This window comes from Cydia strobilella, chromosome 1 (assembly GCF_947568885.1).
Source record: "Cydia strobilella chromosome 1, ilCydStro3.1, whole genome shotgun sequence".
In the NCBI taxonomy this organism is placed as follows: Eukaryota; Metazoa; Arthropoda; class Insecta; order Lepidoptera; family Tortricidae; genus Cydia; species Cydia strobilella.
The window spans coordinates 16,708,416-16,736,158 of record NC_086041.1 but is presented as its reverse complement, the minus strand read 5'-3'; the positions used below and the strand labels follow the sequence as shown (position 1 = coordinate 16,736,158).

At 38.9% G+C, this 27,743-nt stretch overlaps 1 protein-coding gene across 1 annotated transcript in view; it reads right to left on the bottom strand.

Annotated features, from left to right (window-relative positions):
• Window positions 1-300: 300 nt before the first annotated feature.
• LOC134746066 (uncharacterized) overlaps window positions 301-27,743 on the bottom strand; it is a 37,632-nt gene continuing 10,189 nt past the window's right edge. The window contains exons 2-6 of the mRNA XM_063680291.1: window positions 11,598-11,871; window positions 8,069-8,210; window positions 3,055-3,169; window positions 2,408-2,736; window positions 301-1,718 (exon numbers count right to left, since the gene is read on the bottom strand). Coding sequence (XP_063536361.1) covers window positions 1,433-1,718; window positions 2,408-2,736; window positions 3,055-3,169; window positions 8,069-8,210; window positions 11,598-11,871 — 1,146 coding nt within the window. The 3' untranslated portion in view covers window positions 301-1,432. The remainder of the gene's footprint in view (window positions 1,719-2,407; window positions 2,737-3,054; window positions 3,170-8,068; window positions 8,211-11,597; window positions 11,872-27,743) is intronic.

Sequence of the window (27,743 nt, the reverse complement as noted above, 5' to 3'; positions counted from 1 at the left end):
GTTATGGGTGCAACTTTCAGGCTTCCTCTTATATACTTATTCCTTATCCTATCCATTCTCGTCACGCCACACATCCACCTTAACATTCTCATCTCCGCTACATGCAATCTCTTTTCATCTGTCACCTTTTTGATCGTGCCGCTCGGAAACGGACGGCGCTTGCCGCGCCGCCCGCCGCCCGCCGCGAGCCGCGTGCGCCCAGACCCTGTCATAATCCGTTGAAACAAAAACAAGTAAATTATAGTTTTGTTAAAAAATATATTTACAACCTAAGAGTAAACTTACATTTATTCACAAGAATACATTAGACGTACCTAACGATCCTTAAACAACCATAAGAAAATATTATGCATATTTCACATTTAATAAAATTGAATAAATAAAAGTGTAAATATTAATACAAATAAAAAAATCGTATACTAAGTTTATATGTCGCAATCAAGCAGGGACCGAATACCAGTATTATTTTAATACCAATTAACCGGTATTCAATTTCGGTATCTCGGCTTTTTATGTATTTTTTTGCATTATATTTAGCTAGTCTAAATTAATTAATTCATTGTTCTTACCTAAATACCAATTTAAAAAAATCAAAGCAATATTGCGCATTTAGGGCGTATTTGGATTTTTCGTTATTTCGGTAATCATCCCTGCAATCAAGTCAAGGGGCCTAGCCAAGAAGCCAATCGTTTGCGCTACGACAACGAAGCGCTTTCTGCCTCTCTATCACTTATACATATTAGTGCGATAGAGAGACAGGTAGCGTTTTGTTGTCGTAGCGGAAACGATTGGCATCTTGGCAAGGCATGCACCCTGGTAGCAAATTTAAAAATGATTGAGTAATGTTGTATCACTCACATCATTCGATCGCGGGGATACAAATAGGTAAGTAACGCTTTTAAAAATACCTAGCTAGGTAGGTTTACTTACACCATTTAGTCACTCGCGCGCGAATAAATTGGCAAAAAACGTGGAAGACTGTGAGCGGAGTTCAAGCCTCTTCTGAGCTCAAGTCCTAAAACTTAATGATCTTGTTTCAGATTTCATGTAAGCTTACAATTGTCTCTGTTTTAAGTGCACTATGGAGCAACAAACATACAAATATCCAAACATACAAACTTCACATTTACAATATTTGTAGGATTGCTCATTTACAGATTTGGGGGATGCTTCATAAACGCATGTATCTCCTGGTGTCAATTTACTTATGGCTCAAAATTATATACTTAATACTTGATCACATACAATTATTGGTACCTAGGTAGGTATAGGAAAGTTAAAGAAAGAACATAAATATACATAATGTACCTATTACCTACTTCTGTTTCTAGCAATGATTTATAAAATTGTTTGGTTTTAATACAACACTTTAATTCTTCTTTACTGGTATTAGACGGACACTTGAAAAACTCAATAATAATGTGAATGATATCTAACTTCCCGTCAACGTTCTGTCTAAGTACTTCCCAGGCTTAAACCTGCCCTTCCTAAACCTCTTAAGGGGGCACCTCCCAAAGTTCTTCTCATACGCGCCGTATTCGCAAGTGGGCGGGTTGCAATCGCCAGTGCCCACGCACACTCGGTCTCGCAAACCAAAGTGCTCGCGTCCGCGGGAGAGTGAAATGCAGTCGCGCCGGCGCTGCAAGTCCTTCCAGTCACACACGCAGACGCACCTGGCGTCGGACGCGCGGGCCAGGAATAACGTCGGGCAGGTGCATCTGGAAATAATTAATCTACATTTCGCCCTCAGGTTGTCAGGATATTTTATTGGTCGGAATGACCCAATCATTTTGATCCAGATCCAATGACCAGGGTTACCTATAACGGCGGACTTCTAAAAATCGAAGATCTCACGAGAAATCGAAGTAGGGGGGTATCTCTGCCATATTGGAGTGACAAAATTGAAAATAGATGAATTCCTAAAATCGGAGTTCACGGTATATCCCCAGAGCTCGGAAAGTCACTATGACTGATAGCATTTCGTCTTAATTGATATTGAACAGTTGCATAAAACTGATGTTTGATTATATTTAAACATACCGATAGTATGCCTTTAACGCAGCGTACTACGTAGGCGAACCTGGCGAACAACAGGCGAACGCGAAGCGAAGCGATGCGGCGCGGGGTGAATCAATCCTTTGATATCTATTGAAGTGTCCTATAAGTGGGTGATCTTGTTGCAAACGCGAATGCCGTGGGCCCGCTGCGCCGCTTCGCTTCGCGTTCGCGAGTTGTTCGCTTACGTAGGACGCAGCGTAACAGCCGATGATGTACGGACAAACTAAGTAGAATCGAAATCTAAATTTATTAGTACAATCTACATCGTAATTTTATTTGCTAGTTTGTTGTGCATTCAACTGTATGCTGCGACTATTTATGTAATGTTGGTAAATACTGTTTGAAATACCTGTTTAGCTGTGGTGGCGCAGCGGTCTCGCTTTCCTGCTTAGGCTCATTCGTGGGCCAATCACTCTGGCTCGCGCTCGCACTCGTGCTCTCCACCTCTTCCCGTCTTTCTCTCGCTTCTAGCAGTCCAACCTGGCGCTTGTCTTGCCTGTCCTGGATTCTATTCTCCTGATTAGGATTATGGTTCTCCTGGCCCGGACTGTGGTTCTCTTGAAAGTGCCGGCGAGGTGCTCGTGGGACAGTCTGCAATGTTTCTTGAGAGACGCAGGCGCAGCGGGTGTGGTTGAAGAACTGCATGCGCGCTACCATGAGCCCGCTTGGTTTTCTTAACTGGAGAATGAGAAGTGCTTGTGTGAGATCCATCTAATATACTTATATCATGTTGACACGTAAAATCAGGAACGATTTCTCAAACGTAACGCTTGATATAATATATGTATTAATAACATCTTATGATATAAACGAAAAACGTAAACTATTAAGTTATATTTCCTGGGGCAAATTCATCAGATAGTACACTTGAGGAGTCTTTTCAAAAGGGCTTATTTCTCTATGAATACCATACAAAAATAAGCCCTTTTGAAAAGACACTCCTCAAGTCCTCACTTATATTAAGCAGTGTAGCGAGCATAGTATATTCATACTCACGTATAGGGGGATAATGACGTATTGGCCCTCCACGGGCGCGCAGACCTGCTCCTCGTTGTGGCAGCAGCCCGTGTCGGCGGCGCAGCGGTGGAGCAGCACGCAAGTTGGCCGGTATCTGAAATGGTACCAAATATACTAAGCCTACTGAGCTTACTGAGCTGAGTTTTTAAGAATTATATTGTATGTTCGCAAAGGTTATGTGTTCTGTTTATACCATTTTTAGGGTTCCGTAGCCAAATGGCAAAAAACGGAACCCTTATGGATTCGTCATGCCTGTCTGTCTAACTAAATAAGAACTATACTGCTGAAACTTGGTAAGTAGATGTATTCTGTGAACCTCATTAAGATTTTCACACAAAAATAGAAAAAAAAAACAATAAATTTTGGGGGTTCCTCATACTTAGAACTGAAACTCAAATATTTTTTACCAAACCCATACGTGTGGGGTATCTATGGATAGGTCTTCAAAAATGATATTGGTTTCTAATATTTATTTTTTTCTAAACTGAATAGTTTGCACGAGAGACACTTGACACTTCCAAAGTGGTAAAATGTATGTCTCCCCCCCCCCTTGTATCTTCTAAAATAAGAGAATGATAAAACTAAAAAAAATATATGATGTACATTACCATGCAAACTTCCACCGAAAATTGGTTTGAACGAGATCTAGTAAGTAGTTTTTTTTAATACGTCATAAATCGTAAACCGCAATTTACCTTTCATTCAATCAACTCAAATATATAAAAAAACATTTAATTTTCATAAACATATTTAAGTGGGGCTCCCATACAACAAACGTGATTTTATGCCGTTTTTTGTGTAATGGTACGGAACCCTCGCACGAAGTCCGACTCGCACTTGGCCGGTTTTGTACAGATCATCTATATGTATACCTACTCAGTGGACAATAATAACTTTCTTATTCTTATTCTTGATATCAGAACGAGTTGAAAGTAGGTTCCTATGGTGATGCTTATTTATGACCTAGTTGCTATAGTCAAAGAATGACACCGATAATGGTTGGAGAGCCGGCAGTAAAGTTTCGAACCAACGTGATACCGCGATGAGATGCACAATGGTTTCCCATAAAAGTGATGCTAAGTCCGAATTTGATAGTCTGCCACGGCGGAACTGGCCGAAAGTACAAAAAAGATAGCCACTTCCGGTGCGAAAAAGGAAGGTCATTTAACCCATCTGATACTGCAATAATAGCTATGGAATCAGTTAGAAATTTACTGGTAGATAGAGAAAAGCGAAATCTGCCAGTATGATTCCTGCCGGAAGTGCTTGGCATACGCTCTCAAAGGTGACCATCGGGACCCCTAAATTAACCCATCTGATACCAGCATGAAACCAATTCCAGTCGGTAGATATGAACCTTCTATTCAGGAATATATAGGTATAAGTCTGCCAGGGCGTTTTCAGCCAAAACACCTTGACATACGAGATTTTGTGGCGCAACATCCGTGGTACCCGTATTTCGGAATTGTACATATTACGGACATTTCAAATACTGCAGGCTTATTAATTTATTACTCTATGCTTATATTTGTATATTATTACGTTATTAATAACATATATTTCAAATTTATTAATATACACAATATAATTTGGGCATTAATTTAATACCTGCTTACGGCTTTGTACTTCTTTGTTTGCCTTATAAAGGTGCTAACAAATTAGCTACCGATATCTTTACAGTTGATAGTACTCGGCTCCTGAAGTATATGTAAGTATGAAACATTATAGGTTTTATGATGTTATTTCGAGAAAATTGGAAAACAAATTTGCTTTGTAAAAAAACTCTGTTAATGAGATAATTAAATGAGACCTCATTGAACAGATTCTAAAACCTCTTTTAAATATAAAACGTAACTGGCCACTTCACGTTGATAAATGAAATGACACGTTGACAATGACATTTAAGACAAACAAGCAGTTAAATACATGATGATTATTTTTTAGATATAATTATAGTTTATTTATTTTGTTCGGTAAATAAAATAAAAATTATGAGAAAATTTCTTAATTTCTGTTAAAAGTTAATTGTTCTAGTGTAAAGTACCATCTCGTAAAATTTCTGTAGCTAATTTGTTAGCACCTTATATATAAATATAAAATAATTTTAAATTATAATATCCTTTATTTACAAAAATGAACAAAATTATTATTATTACATACTTATTGTAAACGGGTGTGAAAAGACAGGATTATCAACGTCAAGGAAGATTTTTACCAATAATCCAAATATGAGCATTTTACATCATTTTAGGGTTCCGTACCCAAAGGGTAAAGACGGGACCCTATTACTAAGACTCCGCTGTCCGTCTGTCCGTCCGTTCCGTCTGTCACCAGGCTGTATCTCATGAACCGTGATAGCTAGACAGTTGAAATTTTCACAGATGATGTATTTCTGTTGTTATTTATAAATATTGGGAGTATTATGGGTACTAGGCGAGGATATACATACATACTTATATAGATAAATATATACTTAAATACATAGATAACAACCATGACTCAGGAATAAATATATGTTTTCATCACACAAATATATGCCCTTATCGGAATTCGAACCCAAGACCATCGGCTTTGCAGGCAGTAAGTAGGGCAGACCGGTCGTCAATAGATTAGTTATCTCAATTTGTAGTGTTATAAAACAACACCCTGAATGTTAAACTACGTCATTTTTGCGTCAACGTCAAGAAATGTAGGGGAGAGGTGGGAATGACGGTATACTTAATGTTTCAAGTCCAATAAAACTAAAAATGCTATTCTTTTTAAGTTTTTGTTATTTTTATTATTATCTTTGGTAATCAGTCTTTCATAATCAACACTTACTAGGACCTCTCTAGTTAGATAATTAAATTAAAAATAAATTTAAATGGCCAAAAGTGCCTACTCTCCATCTTGACCCCCAGGTATGGTAAGATGGGGGAACCCCTACCGGACAAGATAAGAATGATTCATAGAAATATTATATTTAGGGCCTAAACAAAACTTCAATTTTTGGATATTGGGTCCATCGTCTAATACCTTCTCACGAACTGTTTTACTTTTATTTCTTAAGTCGTCTGAGAGACAGAAAATGTGTTTACAGCTAACATGTACCCCATCTTCCCTTTATAACAGCATCCACCGCTTTTTTCTTGGCCTCTAACCACTCTCCTCTATTTGACTTTCTTTTATACTTTTTCACCGTTCTACAAGAGAAGAATAAATAAATTCAAATCCGGAATTCTTCATCAGTTTATTGCTTTAAAACTACGGCCGTCAACCCTATCTTGCAACATGTGCCTAATGAAATTCGAAAGTAAAAAAAAAACCGTACTTGAAACCAAACAAGTCCTTAGCTGTTGGCGTGATTGCTGGGCCATAGGAATAAATTAACAGTATATATGTGCTGGTGATAATAAAGAAACAAACGCAAACCAAATAAAACACAAAAACCGGCCAAGTGCGAGTCGCGTTCCGTACCATAATACCATTACGCAAAAAACGGCAAAAAGTCATGTTTGTTGTATGGGAACCCCACTTAAATATTTATTTTATTATGTTTTTAGAATCATTTATGCATCAATTGTGCATTACAGGTAATGAATACAGGTGTTATAAACAATTAGTTATAGTTTGTTGTTATAGCGGCAACAGAAATACATCATCTGTGAAAATGTCATCTGTCTAGCTATCACGGTTGATGAGATACAGGCTGGTGACAGACGGACAGACAGACAGACAGACAGACAGACAGCGGAGTCTTAGTTATAGGGTCCCGTTTTTACCCTTTGGGTACGGAACCCTAGAAATAACAAGGAATATGGCAAAAACAGTTTTGTTGAAAATAAATAATTAACGACACCATTTGTCTAGCCGGTCACTGTGCGAACTGATTGCCATGATGGCGACGCATCGTCATGCACTAACGGGATTCTGATGGTTGGTCAGTCGTGTCGCCATATAAAGCCGCTACCCCGTCTTACTCGTCTTGCCCCTCTCTCCCCTACATAAGATAGTGATTAGACACACCAAATAGGTGAAAAAACGCCTCAAGCGTAAAAGAAACCACCAAAAATCATTTTATGTCGCATTTCAAGCCTGATTTAGTTATGAATACTAATACCCCCTTATTCGTAAAACTTTACGAGCCTTAATTAGTTAAATTATGTTTTATCCTTTTCTTACAAATACATAAGTCAAAATGACAGACAAAGACAAACGATTCATATAGCTAATTCAATGACTATCAATCATATTAACCACATTATTTAATTTATTTTAACTTAATTTATTATAAATATATGTTATTAATAAATACTTATATACAAATATAAGCATAGAGTAATAAATTAATAAGCCTGCAGTATTTGAAATGTCCGTAATATGTACAATTCCGAAATACGGGTACCACGGATGTTGCGCCACAAAATCTCGTATGTCAAGGTGTTTCGGCTGAAAACGCCCTGGCAGACTTATATATTCCTGAATAGAAGGTTCATATCTACCGACTGGAATTGGTTTCATGCTGGTATCAGATGGGTTAATTTAGGGGTCCCGATGGTCACCTTTGAGAGCGTATGCCAAGCACTTCCGGCAGGAATCATACTGGCAGATTTCGCTTTTCTGTATCTACCAGTAAATCTCTAACTGATGCCATAGCTATTATTGCAGTATCAGATGGGTTAAATCACCCCCCCCTTTTTCGCACCGGAAGTGGCTATCTTTTTTGTACTTTCGGCCAGTTCCGCCGTGGCAGACTATCAAACTCGGACTTAGCTTCACTTTTATGGAAAACCATTGTGCATCTCATCGCGGTATCACGTTGGTTCGAAACTTTACTGCCGGCTCTTCTACCATAAGTACCTTAATTAAATCAAATCGTCGCCGCGCGTGTGAGACTTGCCACGAGGCACGCTCGCCGTCAAATACACGCGCGCTATCAGTTTCATACTTTTTTTAATAATTTATTTTATGTCAGCTCCGTTAGGCCTCCACATACCTATGTCTTCATACTTACAGGGTGTCAGATGCGGGGGCCATGTGCCGCACGGACAACCACCTAGGTTGCGGCGTGATGCACTTGCCGCGCGGCACCATCGCCGACAAATACGCGCGTGCTGCTCGCGCTACACCCGCTTGCTCTTGTTTCGTCAGCGATGCTGAAAAACCACTCAAAAGTTATAAGAAGCTTTGCTCTAACTGCTGAATGTTTGTTATAAACATATCATCATAAGATTCATACCTAATGGAGAGTATCTAACCGTTCACCTTTCGCATAGCTATTCTCAGAAATGGAATACTTAAGATGATAAATAATAATATTAGAACCATTCGATGAGAATTTCTTGTGAGTACTAGTGTGTGATGAATGTTATACTGGATTAATCTCAATCATAAATCATAATTGCTGCTAAAAATGTTCGAAAACTGCAGCATATATAGTTGGAATTTTTCGAGGTGATTCCTTTATGGGAAGTAATTAAATGATCAGCCGTTTTTAAAACTGATTTGCAAAAAAATACCATTAAATCATTTGGACAGCATACAAAAAATTTGCTGGCAATAAATAAAAATCGAGCTACCTACAACTCTTGTTCAGCAAACAATTCACAAACGGTCAACATTATAACCAAAATCGATCTGTAATAGGACGAGCGCACATGATTGGCGCGACAGTATCTCGCCGCGAGATAGACTACCCGTCTTTTACTAACTGTATGAGTTAAAGAGGGACGGGTAGTCTATGTCGCGGCGAGATACTCTCGCGCCAATCATGTGCTAGCCCGGCTGGTTCTGTTATATTTATCTGCTTAATAAATAGTTATGATGCTGGATCTCAAGCTACCCGCGCAGCATGGTTCCTCTATCACTAAGTCCGTCACTTTCGCACTCACATACTTGTTAGAACGTGACAGGCATGGTGATAAGCGTACCGTGCTACCGTATACCGTATAAGTACCGTCCACTTAGTTATACTTCGAATAGCTGCCCGAAAAAATTCTAAAGCGAATTTCGGATATTAAATTTTGACAATTCACGAGAATAGTAACGTAACGTCAAACGATATGTTTTCCCTTTTTCAAAATTTATGATTATTGGAGATTAGATCTTTAAAAAAGTTACAGATCTTTAAAGCATACGTTAATTTGTCGCTTTGCCTGAAGTCTGTTAAGTAAGCGAGCAATCGAGCGAGCGAGAACTGTGCTGACCCGACTATTTAATTGTCTTGTGTTGTAATATTGTGTCTTCCTACGAAGTTTCAAGTTCCTCACGCGCAGAAATTTTCGTTCCCTGTACAAAATTTCAACCCTTTTTCACCACATTTTTAAATCGCTGAAATCACTTTTATTGTATTTTATTAGGTATAATGTCTTTTTACAGTTTCAAGTTCGTGGCATAAGAAAATAAAACTTAAACCCCATACAAATTTTCATTTCATTTTTAACCCCCTTAGATGTTGATTTTTTATACCACGTTGGTGGCAAACAAACATACGGCCCGCCTGATGTTAAGCAGTAACCGGAGCCTATGGATGCCTGCAACTTCAGAGGTGTTTTTTTTTCTTTATTTTGGCACAAACAGTCATTACAGAAAAGTGACATTGAAAAGTATTACATATAATATTGACAATACAGTGCCGAAAACGTAATAGATTATAGTTATAAGTTTGTTGCAACGGACCTGAATTAACTTAACTATAAGAAGATGAAATTGAAAGAAGGAAGACGTCCAGTCTGACTGCTATCCAAGAACATGTCACCTTTAAATTTAAGTAAATCAATTAATTTACAGTAAAGTAGCAGCAGGGTGTCATTTATAGGGCATTAGCGTGCCAAGCACCAGGACGTTTACCTTCGTAATTTTTAGCTACCTACTTAATGTTTAAGCGTGTTACTGGTACATTATACATTGATTATTACTCACTTATAATTTAATTAATCGTAACTATTTAATTTATTGTTAATTTTGTTTTTCAACCCCCTAAGTGTGGTATTAAAAAGGTCTATATTATTGAATTCTCTGTTGTAAAGGTACATAATGCGCGGAATAAAACTGTTTCTAGTGTAGTTCTTTCGACGGATTGGTGGTACAAACATATGAAGGTTACGGTTGGGGCGAGCGGGGAGTCTGGCTTTGGTGATAAAATTTAATTTCGAGAGTAATAAGGGGCAATCAATTTCGTTATTAACAATTTTATAGAGGAAGGATATATCGAATAGCTTGCGGCGGTTTACAAGACTTGTCAGTTTGTAGTGTGTCAAAGAATGGTCGTAATGGTCATTGGGACGACTGTGTCGATAATTTAATATTTTGATAAATTTCCTTTGCACTTTTTCGATACGATCGATATGGTGTTTGTAATACGGGCTCCAGATTACACATCCGAAGTCTAGAATAGATCTAACGAAAGCGAAGTAAAGGATTTTAAGGGTGATAATCTTTTTGAACGGTTTTGTAATTCTATTTATGAAACCTAGAATTCTAAATGCTCGTTTTATTATACTATCAGTATGTGATGTGAAGGTTAATCGGTCATCGAGAATAATACCTAAGTCACGTATTTGGTTAACACGGTTAAGAAGATTACCACAAAGCCTGTAGTTGTGATGAATAGGAGACATTTTTCTAGAATATGTTGTCACATTACATTTATCTGCATTGAGAAACAATTGATTAGTAGAACAGTACAATGATAATGCCTCTAAATCAGATTGTAATTTATGGCAGTCATCAATACATTTAATAGTTCTGTATAATTTAGTATCATCTGCGTACAGTAGGTGTTGACTATACTTAATAACGTCTCCTAAGTCGTTTATATAAAGAGAAAATAGCACAGGCCCGAGATGGGATCCTTGAGGGACGCCAGATGGCATTATAAGGTAATTTGAGCAATAACCTTTCATACACACGGCTTGGCTACGGTTTCGGATATATGATTCAATCCACCTCAATAAGCTACCGTGCACACCGAGTCTATAAAGCTTCGTGAGCAAGAGATCATGGCTAATTTTGTCCAAAGCCTTAGAAAAATCGGTATAAACGACATCAACTTGGCCATTAACATCCATAACTTGAAGTAAATGATCTGTAAAAGTTAGTAAATTTGTTTCTACACTGCGGGATCGTAGAAAGCCATGCTGATTTTCAGTTATGTGATGACGCACGACATAAGATAGTTGGTGAGTAACTTTTTTTTTTTTGAGTAGTTTGCCAAGAGTACATAATTTTGAGATGGGTCTATTGGGTTATTAACTCTTTGAGCATTCTTGGGTATAGATGTGATTAGAGCCTTTTTCCAAACACTAGGGAAGACACCCGTCCTAATACGTGTTACGCGCGTTGCCGACTTTAAAACCTGTACACTCCTTTTTTTGAAGTGTTCTTCTGCACGGATTGCAGAGATCGCGGGTTCAAGTCCTGCCGGAAGCGATAAATTTCCATTTTTTCTTTAATATAAAATTTGTAGTATCGCTCACAGATGTACATATATAACTGCTTGATAAAAAATGGGTTTTATATAGATATAACTTTTCAATACTTACTGTCGTCTAAAATCCTGGGTCTCTCCTTGGTGGCGGCTATGCTGTCCACCGCCGACACCACATTTTCCAACTCGACAATCTGAGGACTTTCTCTGGCCAAAGACCTGGTATCGCCCACTACAGACAAGGCTGAAAAGGCAGTCCCTAGCCTTTCCAGGCGGTTCAGAGCAGACGGGGTTGGGAACCTCACGGTTTTAGCGGTAGTGCCCTCCCGGTCATCTGGTTCCAGGTCTTCACCGTCGTCCATGGCGTAGTCATCTTCCATGTCTATATCCTGAAAATATAAAAACCAGATGTACTTGAAAAAAAAATGAAAATGAACATATTTTATTACATTAATAAAATGTTACATTACAAGTTAGTAGGTTGGGACTTCCTGTTAAGTATATACCTGTATCAGGAAGCCCCAAATAACTTATACTAAAAGAAACCAGCCAAGCGCGAATCGGATTAAAATAATTTTTAAGAAAAAAAAACCGACTTCAATGGGGGATGCCGCTGAAAGTCTACTTATTGTTTATGGTGCACTCTTAGATTCCAGACAATGAAATGAAATAGACAGCATATTTTGCGTAATTATCCTAATCCATCTTTTGACTAATTTTGCCTAATTGCCTAATTATTATAATATTGCCTAATAATGTAGAAAAGGAGGTAAAACCACCCACTTTTCTAGTAGCATTTCGTTTTTGTAAGGGTCGCAGTTCTAACCTAACCTAACCTACTTTTCTGATAGCATTTCGTTTCTGTAAGGGTCACAGTTCTAACCTAACCTAACCCACATTTCCGGATCCGAGTACGGGTCCGTGTCCGGCTGTCCGGGTCCAAGTTTGGGTCAGAGTTCGGTCCGGGTCCGGATGCGAGTTGGGGTCCATGTCCAGACCCGGGTCTAAGTTTGGGTCTGGGTCCATAAGGAAGAGAACAAATCGCCAAACGTGAACTATGTGTCATTGAAGAGTTCCATTCTGATCATCATCAGCAGTTCCACTTAATCAAATGTCACTTTTTTAAATGTAAATGCTGGATTTGTTGATGAAAATACAAAAATCACAATATGTATGTATTTCACATTTGAGGAGTTCCCTCGGTTCCTCATGGGTCTCATCATCAGAACTCGAGCTTGACAAAAATATGCCTTAAAAACTTAAGTTGCTTAACAAACATAAAGAAGAGGACAAATCGCCAAACGTAAACTATGCGTCATTAAAGAGTTCCATTCTGATCATCATCAGCAGTTCCACTTCATCAAATGTCACTTTTTAAAATGGAAATGCTGGATTTGTTGATAAAAATACAAAAATCACTATATGTATGCCTTTCACATTTGAGGAGTTCCCTCGATTCCTCATGGATCCCATCATCAGAACTCGAGCTTGACAAAAATGTTTCTTGAAATCCTAACTTGCTTAACAAACATAAAGAAGAGGACAAATCGCCAAACGTGAACTATGCGTCATTGAAGAGTTCCGTTCTGATCATCATCAGCAGTTGCACTTCATCAAATGTCACTTTTCTAAATGTAAGTGCTTGATTTGTTGATGAAAATACTAAAATCACTATATGTAAGCCTTTAACATTTGAGGAGTTCCCTCGATTCCTCATGGATCCCAGCATCAGAACTGCGTTTTGACAAAAACGGGACCAATCTGTATGTATATACTTACAATCAAAAAAAGAATTTTCAAAATCGGTCCAGAAATGACGAAGTTATGGAGTAACAAACATTAAAAAAAAAAAAAAAAATACAACCGAATTGATAACCTCCTCCTTTTGAAATCTTGAAGTCGGTTAAAAAAGGAAGGATGCCGACTTAGGTACCTCATGATAATCCCTTATTTCATAGTTTAATGAGTAGTTTTTGATGAAAATAGCTAAACGTGCGGACAAACCGACAAGACAAAACTATAAGGGTTCCGTTATTGTCATTTTGGCATTACAGAACCCTAAAAACATTAATTGGTATCGGAAATGTAAGCCGTTGGCGTTGATAGATCCGTCCAGGCATCTAACATCTGCTTTAGACATCAGCTTAATGCGAGTACCTAAGGGCGGGGTTCCACACCACCAGTGTGCGGCACTGTGCGGCACAAGCATAATCAATACAAAAATGAATCCAACCTTTAGATTAGTTTAGATACGCAATAGTAGGTATCTTACGGGTAGCTACCCTACCCGTAAGACCGTACCGTACCCGGGGGTAGCGGTCTTTGTTACGTTAGATATTTTGTTCTCTATTTTAAACTACTTATGCAGTTTTTAGTCCTAGAAACTTTTTTAAATGAACAGGGACCAGGTGAAGTGATCTGAAAAGTGTGCCTACCTACTAACTTATAAATAATATCCAGAAAGAAAGTCTAAATATATTATTTAATTGTAAAAGCATTTGAACGGGAATAATAAAAAGAAAATAAAATTCAAAGACTTCCAGATAATGTACAATCAATGATCAATCAAAGCGCAATGGTTTGGGATCAAAAGAGCTCATGAAAGAAGCCGGCGCAGACGAAAATAAACTTCTATTTTAGGAGTAACGAGTAATGTCGGTTAGGATTACTTCGCCCCTAACAATACCTACCATTGTATTCATAACACAGAATCTGGTTTCTTTTATTTACCGATAAAATGTGTGTGTGTTATAAGGGTCACACACATTTTATTGCATGCTTAACTCGTTCGCGTCTTTCCTATAAACATAAAGTAAAAAAATCGAAAGCGAAGTAATTTTTACGCTGCACCCTTACAGGCGGGATCATTTTTTAGGGTTCCGTACCCAAAGGGTAAAAACGGGACCCTATTACTAAGACTCCGCTGTCCGTCTGTCTGTCTGTCACCAGGCTGTATCTCATGAACCGTGATAGCTAGACAGTTGAAATTTTCACAGATGATGTATTTCTGTTGCCGCTATAACAACAAATACTAAAAAATACTAATATAAATATTTAAATGCTGTTTTTTTTTGGCCGGTTTTTACAGCTCTTAAGTCTCAAACAAGATAAACGTTATATTTATGTACCTAGGTCGTTAACTTTTATTGTATTGTACACAGAAGAGACCTTTTTCTGAAATATGATTGGCCCATAAAGAGTGAATAATGATTCATTCATTCATCACAATCGGATTAACCTCGAAATCCTTCCAAAGTTATGAAATTTGGTATGTATGTTAATTAAAGGTCTCTTTTTCATGTCCACGCTATTTGACATTTGGGGACCTCTAGGAATCGCAGCCATCTTGGAAAATCTGTACCATCCTGGAGAAAAAAACAGGGATTCCTGAAATTGTAGGTGTCAAATGTCATTACTGTCACTATTGTTTAAACCCCGTAAAATCTGTTTTTGCAGTTACATTTTTAAGTCCTAAACATTTTTCCTCCATTTATTTTATTGAATTTGTATTGCATAGCACTCGTGTACCAATTATGGATCTACTGATGTCTATTTTATTGAAATCCACTTAATAGTTTAGGCGCTAGGAGTAAAAATATGATTTAATATTCGGCGTCCTCTCAAGGCGGCTGTATTGATTTTTCTTTAATGAAACAAGTGTAAACAGGTTGTGAAGGGCAAGAGGAATCTATGTCATTTAAAAAAAATCCGTCCAGTATCCTGAGCTACAGGGTGTACTGATTTTCAGTATTTAAACCCATAACTAGTGTTGTTAAAAGACTAGTTTTTAAGACTTTTGAACCTTAACGACTCGCGAACCTTTAAGGCTCAAGCTTTGAAAGCTAGAGCGTTAAAGGTTTGCTCACAAAGCGGTTTAGAACCTTAACGACTCAAACTTTTTATGACTTGTCAAAATGAAGTCTTTAAGACTCGGGCCTCATAGGGAACTCTAGCTTTTTAACTTAAGCTCAAGCCCCCGAACCTTAAAAGCTTGTGTCAAGCTTAGAGCTCATACGTTGAGCTCTCTTTGCAGAAATTATTTTTGTGTAGAGAATTTACGAATATTATAAATATTATAATATACCTATCTATATCGGAAGAGTAACTTAACATCAGTTAACGCATTTACTGCCTGCAACGTATACAGGGTGGACTACTTAGAACCGTGATTCCGTTGCGTATGTACATCCAGATACATTTTCTATGAAACTATATCTTAAAATTTTCCCGTTCCGTTCCGTCCTATATGAGTGAGTCATAAGAAATAAAAATAAAAGTATTTAAAAAATATTTTTTTTGTTTTTGCAAGAGCACTCTTTGTCAGCGTGTTCACATTTCACAACACATACCTATTCATACCAAGTTTCAACTTTCTTGTACTAGTCACTGAGCCAACCCGCGTACTGACAGACAGACGAACGGACGGACAGACATGGCGAAACTATAAGGGTTCCTAGTTGACTATACTGAACTCTAAAAACGCGATAAGTCATAATTATCTTTTTCTGTTTTTCCCTATTTCACAAAAACGTATTAAATTTCACCCTACCCTATAGCATAGGTTGATCTTATTTGTTAAAAGCTTTTACTTTTTGCTCCAAGCCTTTACTGCTAAAAACCTTACAAACTTAAACCTTCAAAACTTAGGAGGCTTTAAAGCTTAAGGCCAATAGACTCGAGGTTTCTTTGCTCGTAAGCAGCAACACGAACTTGATAGCTAAAAGGAGAAATATCTTTGTTATATATAAGACTGGTGAAACAAACGAAGCAAAGATAAGCTATTTAGTTACATTTCCTTTCAAAACATGTATTTAAATAGCTTACCTTTGTAAGACTTCTAAAACAAATGAAGACCTTTAAGCTATTTTATTATATTCATTGTAAACAATGTATCTAGGGTCATTTATTTAGTCAGGTAAAATGATAATAGATTTAGAATAGAAGAAAACCATACTTGAAATAAAACACATTTATTATAAGTACTTACATTATATTCGGACACCGCCAAAATAGAACACCACGTTTCCAGAACACCACGTGTTAAATAAAATCAACTTTTTCTAATAAATATCACAATGTGACCACGAAGGTAAAGAGACTGAAGGTGTGGAGTTTAGCCGTCCAGACTTCCGTCGCCAGCTAGAGTCAGAGCAAGAATGCCTCCTCCACAAGCGGACAACCCTTTTTATGCTAGTCCCCACCTTCATTCGAACCAAGTTTGTACAAGACAATCAAGACAACTTCCGGTTATTAATATAAATTTAATTTACTTATAAACTAGTGTTATAACTATTCATAATTTCACATAATTATTTTGGGTTTATCTAACCGTTATTTATAATTTATTACATCACAAAACCCTATTCGAAACTAAAATGTACAAAGTGTACTTCCGGTTAACAAAATTAATTCACTATACGTTTAACAACTTTTTATTACTATTCGTATTGCTTTTTATTTAGTTTAAATTATATCTAGGTCTCTTTAATCATTAATTATCTAACAAACTCTTAGTTCGAGTCGTTAAGGTTCCGAGGCTTTAAGGTTCGAGGCTTCAAGGCTCAGCAGTCGCGACTCAAGTCTTGTAGTTTAAGCCTCAAAGCTTAAATCCACAACACTACTCATAACCCTACTTTCTATTTAAGTCGCAGTCGAGTAAAATGTTGATATTGGGGTAGAACGTGTACAAATGTATAGACAAAAGTGGAATTCATATTCCTCCAAGTTTCATGTTAAGAGAATATCCCCTGAAAGGGTATAAGCGCTAAATCTGTATTCAGCTATTATTTTCTATAACAAGATGTATTTTTTCCGCAAAGATATCTAGGACTGTTTTGTGTAGAATTTAATAAGCTTTAATGTTGCCTTATACCATATTTTCATAGATAACGTATATTTAGAGTAAAACGCAAATTTCTCCAGTATGGTACACATTTTCCAAGATGGCTGCGATTGCTCGAGGTCCCCAAATGTCAAATAGTGTGGACATGAAAAAGAGACCTTTAATTAACATTTATACCAAATTTCATAACTTTGGAAGGATTTCGAGGTTAGACTTAATCCGATTGTGCTATGACTGGTGTTACTAACTTTATGTGAAACTAATTTGTGATGGTATCTTACTGGTAAATTAAGTTGATATAGGTACATAGATGATCGAGGTACCTAAAACAAGTTCCTATACCTTATAGTACTGACTACAATTTTTTTCACTTCCGAGTACCAAAACAGGGTACTAGTTAACTATATTATTTGGCCGGCAAACAGCATTCCTTCTCCCTGAGTGTACATGAACTTTCGTGGTTGCCTTAACCGGAATGCGCACACCTATCTAGTATCGTTGACACAATTAACTGGCCATTAGTAAACCTTATTGAAATGAGATAAAGTCTATCAATGCTCAATTAAGTGTGTTATACAAGCCAATACCCTATAAAGTACGTAAAAGCTAGATTGCGGTGCAGATGCTAGGTGCTGGCTGGATTTCTTGCAAAGTTAAATGCCCTTGTAAAGAGATCGTAATAATTATTTAATCGTTGAGAGAAGACGACTATAGGGTAATAGGGTAGTATTTTCAATTACAACTGTTCAATAGTAAAGCCTGACCAGGAATATACATATGATCATTGATCACGCGCCATGTTGCGGAATTTCACTGGAACTATTTTTTTTCATACTATACTGAACTGCATCCTATACATGCGCAACAACAGCGCCCTCTTGACAATGATCATATATTACTGGTCAGGCTTTACATTACTACAGAGGCCGGGAAGTAAGGGATTGCCGGCCGAATACACATAGAACACAGTTATTAGGCCGACAACCCCTTTTCACGCTGAGGTATGTATAGTGCTTTTCTCAAACATTGCAATGAAAGAATAATAAAAAAATGATGATGATGATGATTGTTTCATGTCCTAATTCTGTTATTCAGTGCGTGGGGTTTTAAAGGGGAACGAAAATTTGATTATTTTTGCGCTACGCATGCAGAAATCTTTATAGGGCTGTATCTCCTAAACCGTGCGTCTTAGCGCAAAAATAATCAAAATTTCGTGCCTCTAAGACCCCTATTCAATAATCTAAAAACACAAAAAAAGAAAAAAAAAGCGCAGAATGTCATAAGTGTCATAACGAACCAAATTTTTCTGAATGCCATGCTGTGTCACAAATATATAATATATCCCCTCAGCTGCGGGAGATTAATATTGGCCGCTCCCCTCATCTGTGGCAGCCTGTGGGGTCTGCTCCACAGACAGGGTTTGCAGGTCCAGTTGCAGGTGGAAAATTAAGATTTATTCCGTTTTTTACAATGTTACAATCTATATTAGTTTGTATTTTTAACCGACTTCAAGATTTCAAAAGGAGGAGGTTCTCAATTCGGTTGTTTTTTTTAATGTTTGTCTTCATAACTCCGTCATTTCTGGACCGATTTTGAAAATTCTTTTTTTGATTGAAAGCATATACATACAGTTTGGTCCCGTTTTTATCCAAACGCAGGAATCGAGGGAACTCCTCAAATGTTAAAGGCATACATATGGTGATTTTAGTTGTTTCATCAACAAATTAAGCATTTACATTTAAAAAAAGTGACATTTGATGAAGTGGACTGCTGATGATGATCAGAACGGAACTCTTCAATGATGCATAGTTCACGTTTGGCGATTTGTCTTCTTTTGTTGAGCAAGTTAAGTTTTCAAGACACATTTTTGTCAAGCTCGAGTTCTGATGATGGGATCCATAAGGAACCGAGGGAACTCCTCAAATGTGAAAGCCATACATATAGTGATTTTTGTATTTTCATCAACAAATCCAGCATTTACATAAAAAAGTGACATTTGATGAAGTGGAACTGCTGATGATGATCAGAGTGGAACTCTTCAACGACATATATAGCTAGTTCACGTTTAGCGATTTATTCTCTTCGTTATGGACCCAGACCCAAACTTGGACCTGGACTTTTTTTGAACTGCGATCCTCACAGAACCGAACTGCTATCAGAAAAATGGGTTAGGTTAGGTTAGAACTGTGACCCTTACAGAAACGAAATGCTATCAGAACATTGGGTTAGGTTAGGTTAGAACTGTGACGCAGCGGCGGCCTTTGGGCATATACTGCCCAACCTGGGAGGGCCCAAGGCCTCATGTCGCCGCTTATACACGGGTGTGGTGCGCTCGATGGCGCTTTACGGTGCCCCAGTATGGGCGGATTCCCTCAGCAGCCACAACATTGCCCAACTGCGACGACCGCAGAGGGCAATGGCGCTGAGGGTAATCAGAGGATACCGCACAGTGAGCGCGGCGGCCGCGTGCGTGCTGGCCGGTTCTCTGCCCTGGGACCTGGACGCGAGGGTCCTCGCGGCGCTGTACCAGTGGCGCGGGGAGGCGCGAGCCCGAGGTGACCCGAAAGCACCTCAGGAGGTGGCGAAGCGGCACACTGAGCTGCTAGAAGACGCGACGGAGATGTGGGTGCAACGGCTAGAGCGGCCGAAGGCTGGCTCCCACACTATAGAGGCGGTACGACCAGTCCTCCGTGACTGGGTTGAAAGACGCTCCGGTGTCCTTACCTTCAGACTAACGCAGGTACTGTCGGGGCATGGCTGTTTCGGCAGATACCTGCACAAGGTTGCCCAGCGGGAACCGACACCGGAGTGTCACCAATGCGGAGCCGGCGTAGACTCGGCCCAACACACATTGGCTGAGTGCCCAGTTTTTGGCGAGGAACGGGAGGAGTTGGTCGCCCAAGTAGGGCTAGACCTTTCGCTGCCAGCCGTAGTTCAGGCCATGCTAGGCAGCGAAAGTGCGTGGGAGACTGTGCTCACGTTCTGCGAGCACGTCATGAGAGATAAGGAGGCGGCCGAGCGCGAACGGGAAGTCCAGGCCGAGGCTGACCCAATGCGCCGCCGCCGCATAGGCCGCAGACGTGCCGCTCATGAGCGGAACCTGCCGCCCTAATGAGAGCCAGCGGGCGGTGGACACGGGGGCGTCCCCGTTCATGACGCTGGCTCCCGAGATGGTAAGCGCGACCTAGTGTCCTGGAAGCGCTTCCACTGGGTAGGTCAGGGGAATAAAAAAGAGTATGGATCCTAGGCAGGATAGCCGCTGCGGGGTCGCGGACGCATTGCGTGAGCTTCCCCGTAACCCCGCAACCACAGCGGCGAGAGGACACCATGGGGTTTAGTGGGTAGTGGGGCCTCTATACAGCCCTGAGTCCCACATAACCGTCCGGGCCCGGCGGTATGCGTAAAAGCATTCCCCATGTAAAAAAAAAAAAAAAAAAAAAAAAAAAAAAAAAAAAAAAAAAAAAAAAAAAAAGGTTAGAACTGTGACCCTTACAGAAACGAAATGCTACTAGATAATTTTTAAGAAAAAAAAACCGACTTCAATGGGGGATGCCGCTGAAAGTTCACTTATTGTTGATGGTGCACTCTTAGATTCCAGATAATGAAATGAAAAAGACAGCATATTTTGCCTAATTATGTAGAAAAGGAGGTAAAACAACCCACTTTTCTAGTAGCATTTCGTTTTTGTAAGGGTCGCAGTTCTAACCTAACCTACTTTTCTGATAGCATTTCTTTTCTGTAAGGGTCACAGCTCTAACCTAACCTAACCTACTTTTCTGATAGCAGTTCTGTTCTGTGAGAATCGCAGTTCTAAACCCACCCACCAACCTAACCCACTTTTCTAGTAGCATTTCCGGGTCCGAGTCTGGGTCCGGATCCGAGTCCGGGTCCGTGTCCGGCTGTCCGGGTCCAAGTTTGGGTCAGAGTTCGGTCCGGGTCCATTCTGATCATCATCAGCAGTTCCACTTCATCAAATGTCACTTTTTTTAATGTAAATGCTGGATTTGTTGATGAAAATACAAAAATTACTATATGTAGGCCTTTCACATTTGAGGAGTTCCATCGGTTCCTCGTGGGTCTCATCATCAGAACTCGAGCTTGACAAAAATATGTCTTAAAAACTTAAGTTGCTTAACAAACATAAAGAAGAGGACAAATCGCCAAACGTGAACTATGCGTCATTGAAGAGTTCCGTTCTGATCATCATCAGCAGTTCCACTTCATCAAATGTCACTTTTTTAAATGTAAGTGCTTGATTTGTTGATGACAATACTAAAATCACTATATGTATGTCTTTAACATTTGAGGAGTTCCCTCGATTCCTCATGGATCCCATCATCAGAACTGCTTTTTGACAAAAACGGGACCAATCTGTATGTATATACTTACAATCAAAAAAAGAATTTTCAAAATCGGTCCATAAATGACGGAGTTATGGAGTAACAAACATAAAAAAAAAACATACAACCGAATTGAGAACCTCCTTCTTTTGAAATCTTGAAGTCGGTTAAAAAGTAGGTGGTTTTACCTCCTTTTAGTTAGGCAAAAGATGCTGTCTTTTTCATTTCATTGTCTGGAGTGCACCATCAACAGTAAGTAACCTTTCAACGGCATCCCCCATTGAAGTCGGTTTTTTTTAGGGTTCCGTACCTCAAAAGGAAAAAACGGAACCCTTATAGGATCACTCGTGCGTCTGTCTGTCTGTCCGTCTGTCACAGCCTATTTTCTCCGAAAATACTGGACCAATTAAGTTGAAATTTGGTATACATATGTAAGTTTGTGACCCAAAGACGGCTATGTAACGTAAACAAATGAATTTTAAACACGGCGGCCACTTTTGGGGTAAATGACAAAATTAAAAAATAAAGTTTTTCAAACTGTATCGTGTTACATATCAAATGAAAGAGCTCGTTGTGAGAATCCTAAATATATATATTTTTTTTAATTTTAGGATAAATAATTTAGAAGTTATTCAAGAAAATAGGCAAAAAATGACCATTCCCCCCTTTATCTCCGAAATTACGGGGTCAAAAATTTTGAAAAAAATACACAAAATAGATCTTTACCTATAGATTACAGGAAAACCTATTAGAAATGTGCAGTCAAGCGTGAGTACTTAATTACTTAGTTTTTGATCCGACCCCTACGGGTTTTTTAAAGACATTTCACTCACGTTTCACATAAAAAAATACATTGTTTAAATTGTGTAATGTACGGAACCCGTGGAACGCGAGTCCGACTCGCACTTGACCGGTTTTTCTTAAAAATTATTTCTGCTCTTTATTAAATTATCTAACTGCAACTTGAAATTACGATCATAAAACTAGAATTAAATGACTGTACAGCTGGGTTCAATATAAGGATACCAACATTTATCTGGGGGCACGGTAGTGCCCCTGCCAAGACGAGCAAAGCGTAAGCCTCTAAGGTGGTGAAGAGGGGGGATGGAATTTTGTATGGGGAATCAATAACCGCTGAACGGCTGAACCGATCTTTCAGAGTTTGTGAAGTTAGGGCTAGTAGAGTTAGAAGCTTGGCCCTACAAGAGATCTGATAACTTTTTGACAGTGCGAGCCTTATGGTTTCATCTTGGTAACATTTTACATGAAAATGACGAAGTCCAGTGGGAGTTAAAAATAAAATGTAGGTAAAGTTACCAAACGTGTAAATCGTTACCTAAATTTAAAGCTAGCTAGCCTATCCTAGCTTTCTTACACGGGCAACCCAAAAATTACTAGTAAATACTTATATGTATAGGTACTGCAATGCGAGCAAACGCGTGTCGGCACGTGTAATTAAAAGACAGTACTCATATTAACTAAAGCAAAATTAGTTTTCGATGTATTAACTAGTTTCCTGGACATTTTTCGCAAATCGGCCACCATTTGTGCCTATTTTGTGTAGCGCTACTCTAACCACCCCAGCTCCTCCACGTAACCCAGCAAAGTTTCCAAGTTGCTGCTTTGTGTAGGGTGCACGGCTCTCTGATTAGTCTACAAATTATAAAGAATAAAACAAAACTCAAAAACATTCAATCTGTCTACAAACGATTAAAATGGAGATGGACAGGGCATATGTATGTTAAGGGAAAGAACAGAAAAGTGGACAAGATTACTAACAGAATGGTACCCGCGGGACGAGAAAAGAAACGAAGGAGGACAATTTGAACGTTGGGAAGACGACATAAGAAAAATAGCTGGTCCAACTTACGCGTACGGTCCAAGTGAAATATGAGTAATATAAGTAGAAAACAGAAGAGGAAAAATGCTTGAACACCTGATACGACGCGACGAATTTATGAGAAACATCATTGAAGGGAGAGTTGAAGCAAGGAGACGGAAGGGGAGACCAAGGAGAACGTACATAGATCAAGTGAAGGAAAAACTCAACGTCGTGTCGTATCAGGCTGTCAAGGAGAAGGCAGAGGACCGACATACATGGAAATCGCTCCACCGACAAGAGTCTCTCTTAAATATATCGCAGAATATGTATCGTTTTAGCTATGGCATTCATCGAGTATCATTAATCTACGTAACCGTTCATCTATCTCCGATAAATATATGATGATGATGATGAACAACTATTGTATTCAATTATATTATAAGGATAAGTTAATACAAAAAATTCCTCATCTTGTTTTATCCTATCCTAAAGGAGCCGGTTTTCATGAAAGTGACTGCCATTTACGTCCCAAAGGGGAAGCAAGCCATACTATAACAAAAAACCGGCCAAGTGCGAGTCGGACTCGCGTTCCAAGGGTTCCGTACATTTCACAATTTAAACAATGTATCTTTTATGTGAAATGTCTTTAAAAACCCCGTAGGGGTCGGATCAAAAACTAAGTAATTAAGTCCGACTCACGCTTGACTGCACATTTCTAATAGGTTTTCCGGTGATCTATAGGTAAAGATCTATTTTGTGTATTTTCTTCAAAATTTTTGACGCAGTAGATTCGGAGATAAAGGGGGGAATGGTAATTTTTTGCCTATTTTCTTGAATAACTTCTAAACTTTTTACTTTAAAATTATTAAAAAAATATTTGAGATTCTCACAAAGAGCTCTTTCATTTGATATGTAACACGATATAGTTTGACAAACTTTATTTTTTAATTTTCTCATTTACCCCCCAAAAGTGGCCCCCTTGTTCAAAATTAATATGTTTACGTTACATGTCCATCTTTGGGTCACAAACTTACATATGTGTACCAAATTTCAACTTAATTGGTCCAGTAGTTTCGGAGAACAGACGGACAGACAGACAGACGCACGAGTGATCCTATAAGGGTTCCGTTTTTTCCTTTTGAGGTACGGAACCCTAAATATATTCGTGCTTGTAAATATAATTTAAAAAAATAACGGGTAAATAACGGGTTGCACTCCGGGAGTGCCAGCAGAAGTGAAAACTTGAATTATGTTAACGTTGTGCATTTTTGATATATTGGAATAGTTAGGCAATAATTTTGCACGAATTGCTTTAATTATCATTATAAAAGTACTATCATTTATGTGGTAAAATACAATATTCATTTATATTACAGTAAAAATTTAACACTTCAGAACTATTACAATTATTTAACATTAAAAAGTTTATCTCTCAGAAAAATCAACTTCCATCCATAATTTCGATCAGGTCACGTGTCTGTCTTACGAATTTTCAATCTGTCGCGAGTTCTGTCGCGAGTTTTACATTTTTTTTTCCCATCACAAAAAGTGCACAGCGCCGCTAAAGATGTTTTCACTTCAAAAAGAGTAGTCATATTTTTAAATGTGAATCAATAGGAAACTAGGATAAATACAAAATAGTTATTTGTTATACAAGGGTGCAAAGTTGTATTTTACCCGCGAGTGTAGAATTCGCTACGCTCAGTATTCTATAGTTGAACCACGAGCGAGATAATTTCGCTTGCTCGTGTTTCAGCACACGAGAAGTAAAATACATTTGCACCCGTGTGTAACACAAAACTTTTCACCTCACTATAGCGAGGAAAGTGCAACATCCACAGGCGTTAGATCATCTTCATCACTAGAATCACTCATTTTTTTACGATATTATAACAGAAAACTCTGGAAATTGTGTATTATTACGCGAGTCGGTGAGAAAAGTTTTTAAGTAAAAAATTTGTTGACAGTGTTGACATTTCTGACGTATGAAATGTCAACGATGCGTTTTGACTGAGCGTTTTGAAATTGCATCGACTCAACTTGTGCGTTCAGAATTATTTTTAACATCATTATCATCATCGTTTCTTGAATGTTTTTCTTTTTTTTCTTGTATACTTCTTTTTTATTTTTGTTTGTGCTCTTCATGTATTTCTTTTTGGTTTGGTTAATATGTTTGTAATTAGGTATTCTTTGTGTGTATCTTTGTAATGTTTTAATTTGTATCTTTGTGTGTTATCTGTCGTGGCATCACCGAATGGGCCCTACGGAAGACCAGCGCTGCCTTTATAGCTAGCAATATGCTGAGTTGGGTCCATTTCGTGATGCACACTTGATGATCTCTTCTTTTCTTGCTGTTGTTGTCTGTACATGTTCGTACTTGTGTTGTGATCGTCACGAATAAATGTCTTTTATCTTTATCTTTATCTTTAATATCATTATACAAAAACAAACGTTTCTTATGTTATTTTAAGGTTTATGACTTAAAATCATTAAATAAAGCTAAATTTAGTATTAAGTTGACTGTACCTTGTTCCAAGCCTTCAAATTGAGATGGCAACATTCGTTTCTTACTGGCAACACCACAGTTCCGATGACGTCAGGCGCAATACCGGCTTTTATGGCGGGTTTTTTCCATGTTTTTACGAATCCAGCTGGCAGGCTGCGCGCCAATGCTCAGACCATTGGCGATTTGTTTCTGGCAGAGGAAACACCTATAAATTAGCTTCGAAAATTTTCGAAGTATTTTCTAAATAAATTCAGTTCTAATATGAATAGTTCAAATCCTGATAGTGTTCAACATGATCCGGGCGCATCGGCTTTAACTGAGCACGAGCGCATGGCCAGGTTAGAGGATGTAGTGTCCAAATTAGCCCACGAGGTAAGGTCTTTACGTGACAATTTTTCTACTCGCCCGCGGGAATACTCCAGTGATTCAGACGTGCTATCAATTGTCTCGCCTGAGGATCTGGAAATTCCAGAGGCTCCTCCGGCGCCTGTCCCGGGGCCTGCAAAGGATATTAGTTTTAAACTTGAGACTACCCTCAAGTCGTCGGGCGCGATAACCTCAAAGGAGCATGCTGATATTTTGGACAAGTTGCAGCATTTCAATTCAAACGACTGGTCACAGGTACGGTACATAGATGCTCAAAATACGTACGTGTCATCTCCTGGCTTTACTGATTTGGAGAGTAATGACATGATAAAGTCTTTTGATCGTAACCGTGCCCTCGCCGTTACGGAAAAGACTCTAGCCGCTGTGTCTCATGCTCTCATCATACAAAATGAGAAATTGAAAGCTGGCTTTGAAACCTTCGTGTCTTGGATAAGTTCGCAGGGTGATTGCACGGTTGAGGCGGTAGCAGACAAAATCAACGAGGTGTTCTCGGAGGGTGACTATTCTCGCATTCACCTGGACCTCTTGCAGATGGTCTGTGGCCGTCGAGCAGACATTATCCAGCAACGGAGAGATGGAGTATTGAACTTCGTCAAGGATCGCTACATGAAGGAATCTCTTCGAAAGATCCCTCCAACACAGGAGCACCTCTTCGATGATAAGCGGTTTTCTGACTGTATAACGAAGAATGGCGGAATTGACAAGGTATTTTTCTGTCCACGCACTCCTGCGCAAGGAGTTGCTAGCAAACGAGCTCCTGCGCAAGGAGTCTCACAGCCGGAGCAGAGCAAGAAGGCTGCGGACTATTCTAGTTTCCGCGTGTATTCTGGGCCCTCTGCTGCTCCCGCCCGGGCTCCTCAGGACAGAAAGCGAAAAGCCGAGCCATTTCGATCCAATCAGCGAAGCGACAAATATTACAGGAACAGGCAAGGTAAGCGATCTCGCAGGCGCTACGACTGACTATCACACCTTCCAAGCGGGTCAACTGGAGCTATTTATAAATCAATGGAAAGCCATGGGGGCTCCAGACTACATAATCAAAATTTTGTCTGGGTACCAGATACCCTTTGTCAAAAAACCGCCTCTAGTTCACCCCTCCAGATTTTCGTCAAAATTATCCACGAAGGAAAGTCCGGAAATGATCGTTCAAATGAAAGGCATGATAGAACAGGGTGTGCTAGAGCCGGCTTCGTTGACCCCAAGTTTTGTATCGAACATGTTTCTGGTTCCGAAGAAAGGTGGGAGCGTACGCCCAGTCTTCAACCTAAGACAACTAAACAAGTACGTATATGTGGCCAAATTTCACCTCATCAATATGTACAAGGTCCCAGACTTTCTTCAACCAAGAGATTGGCTCGTAAAGC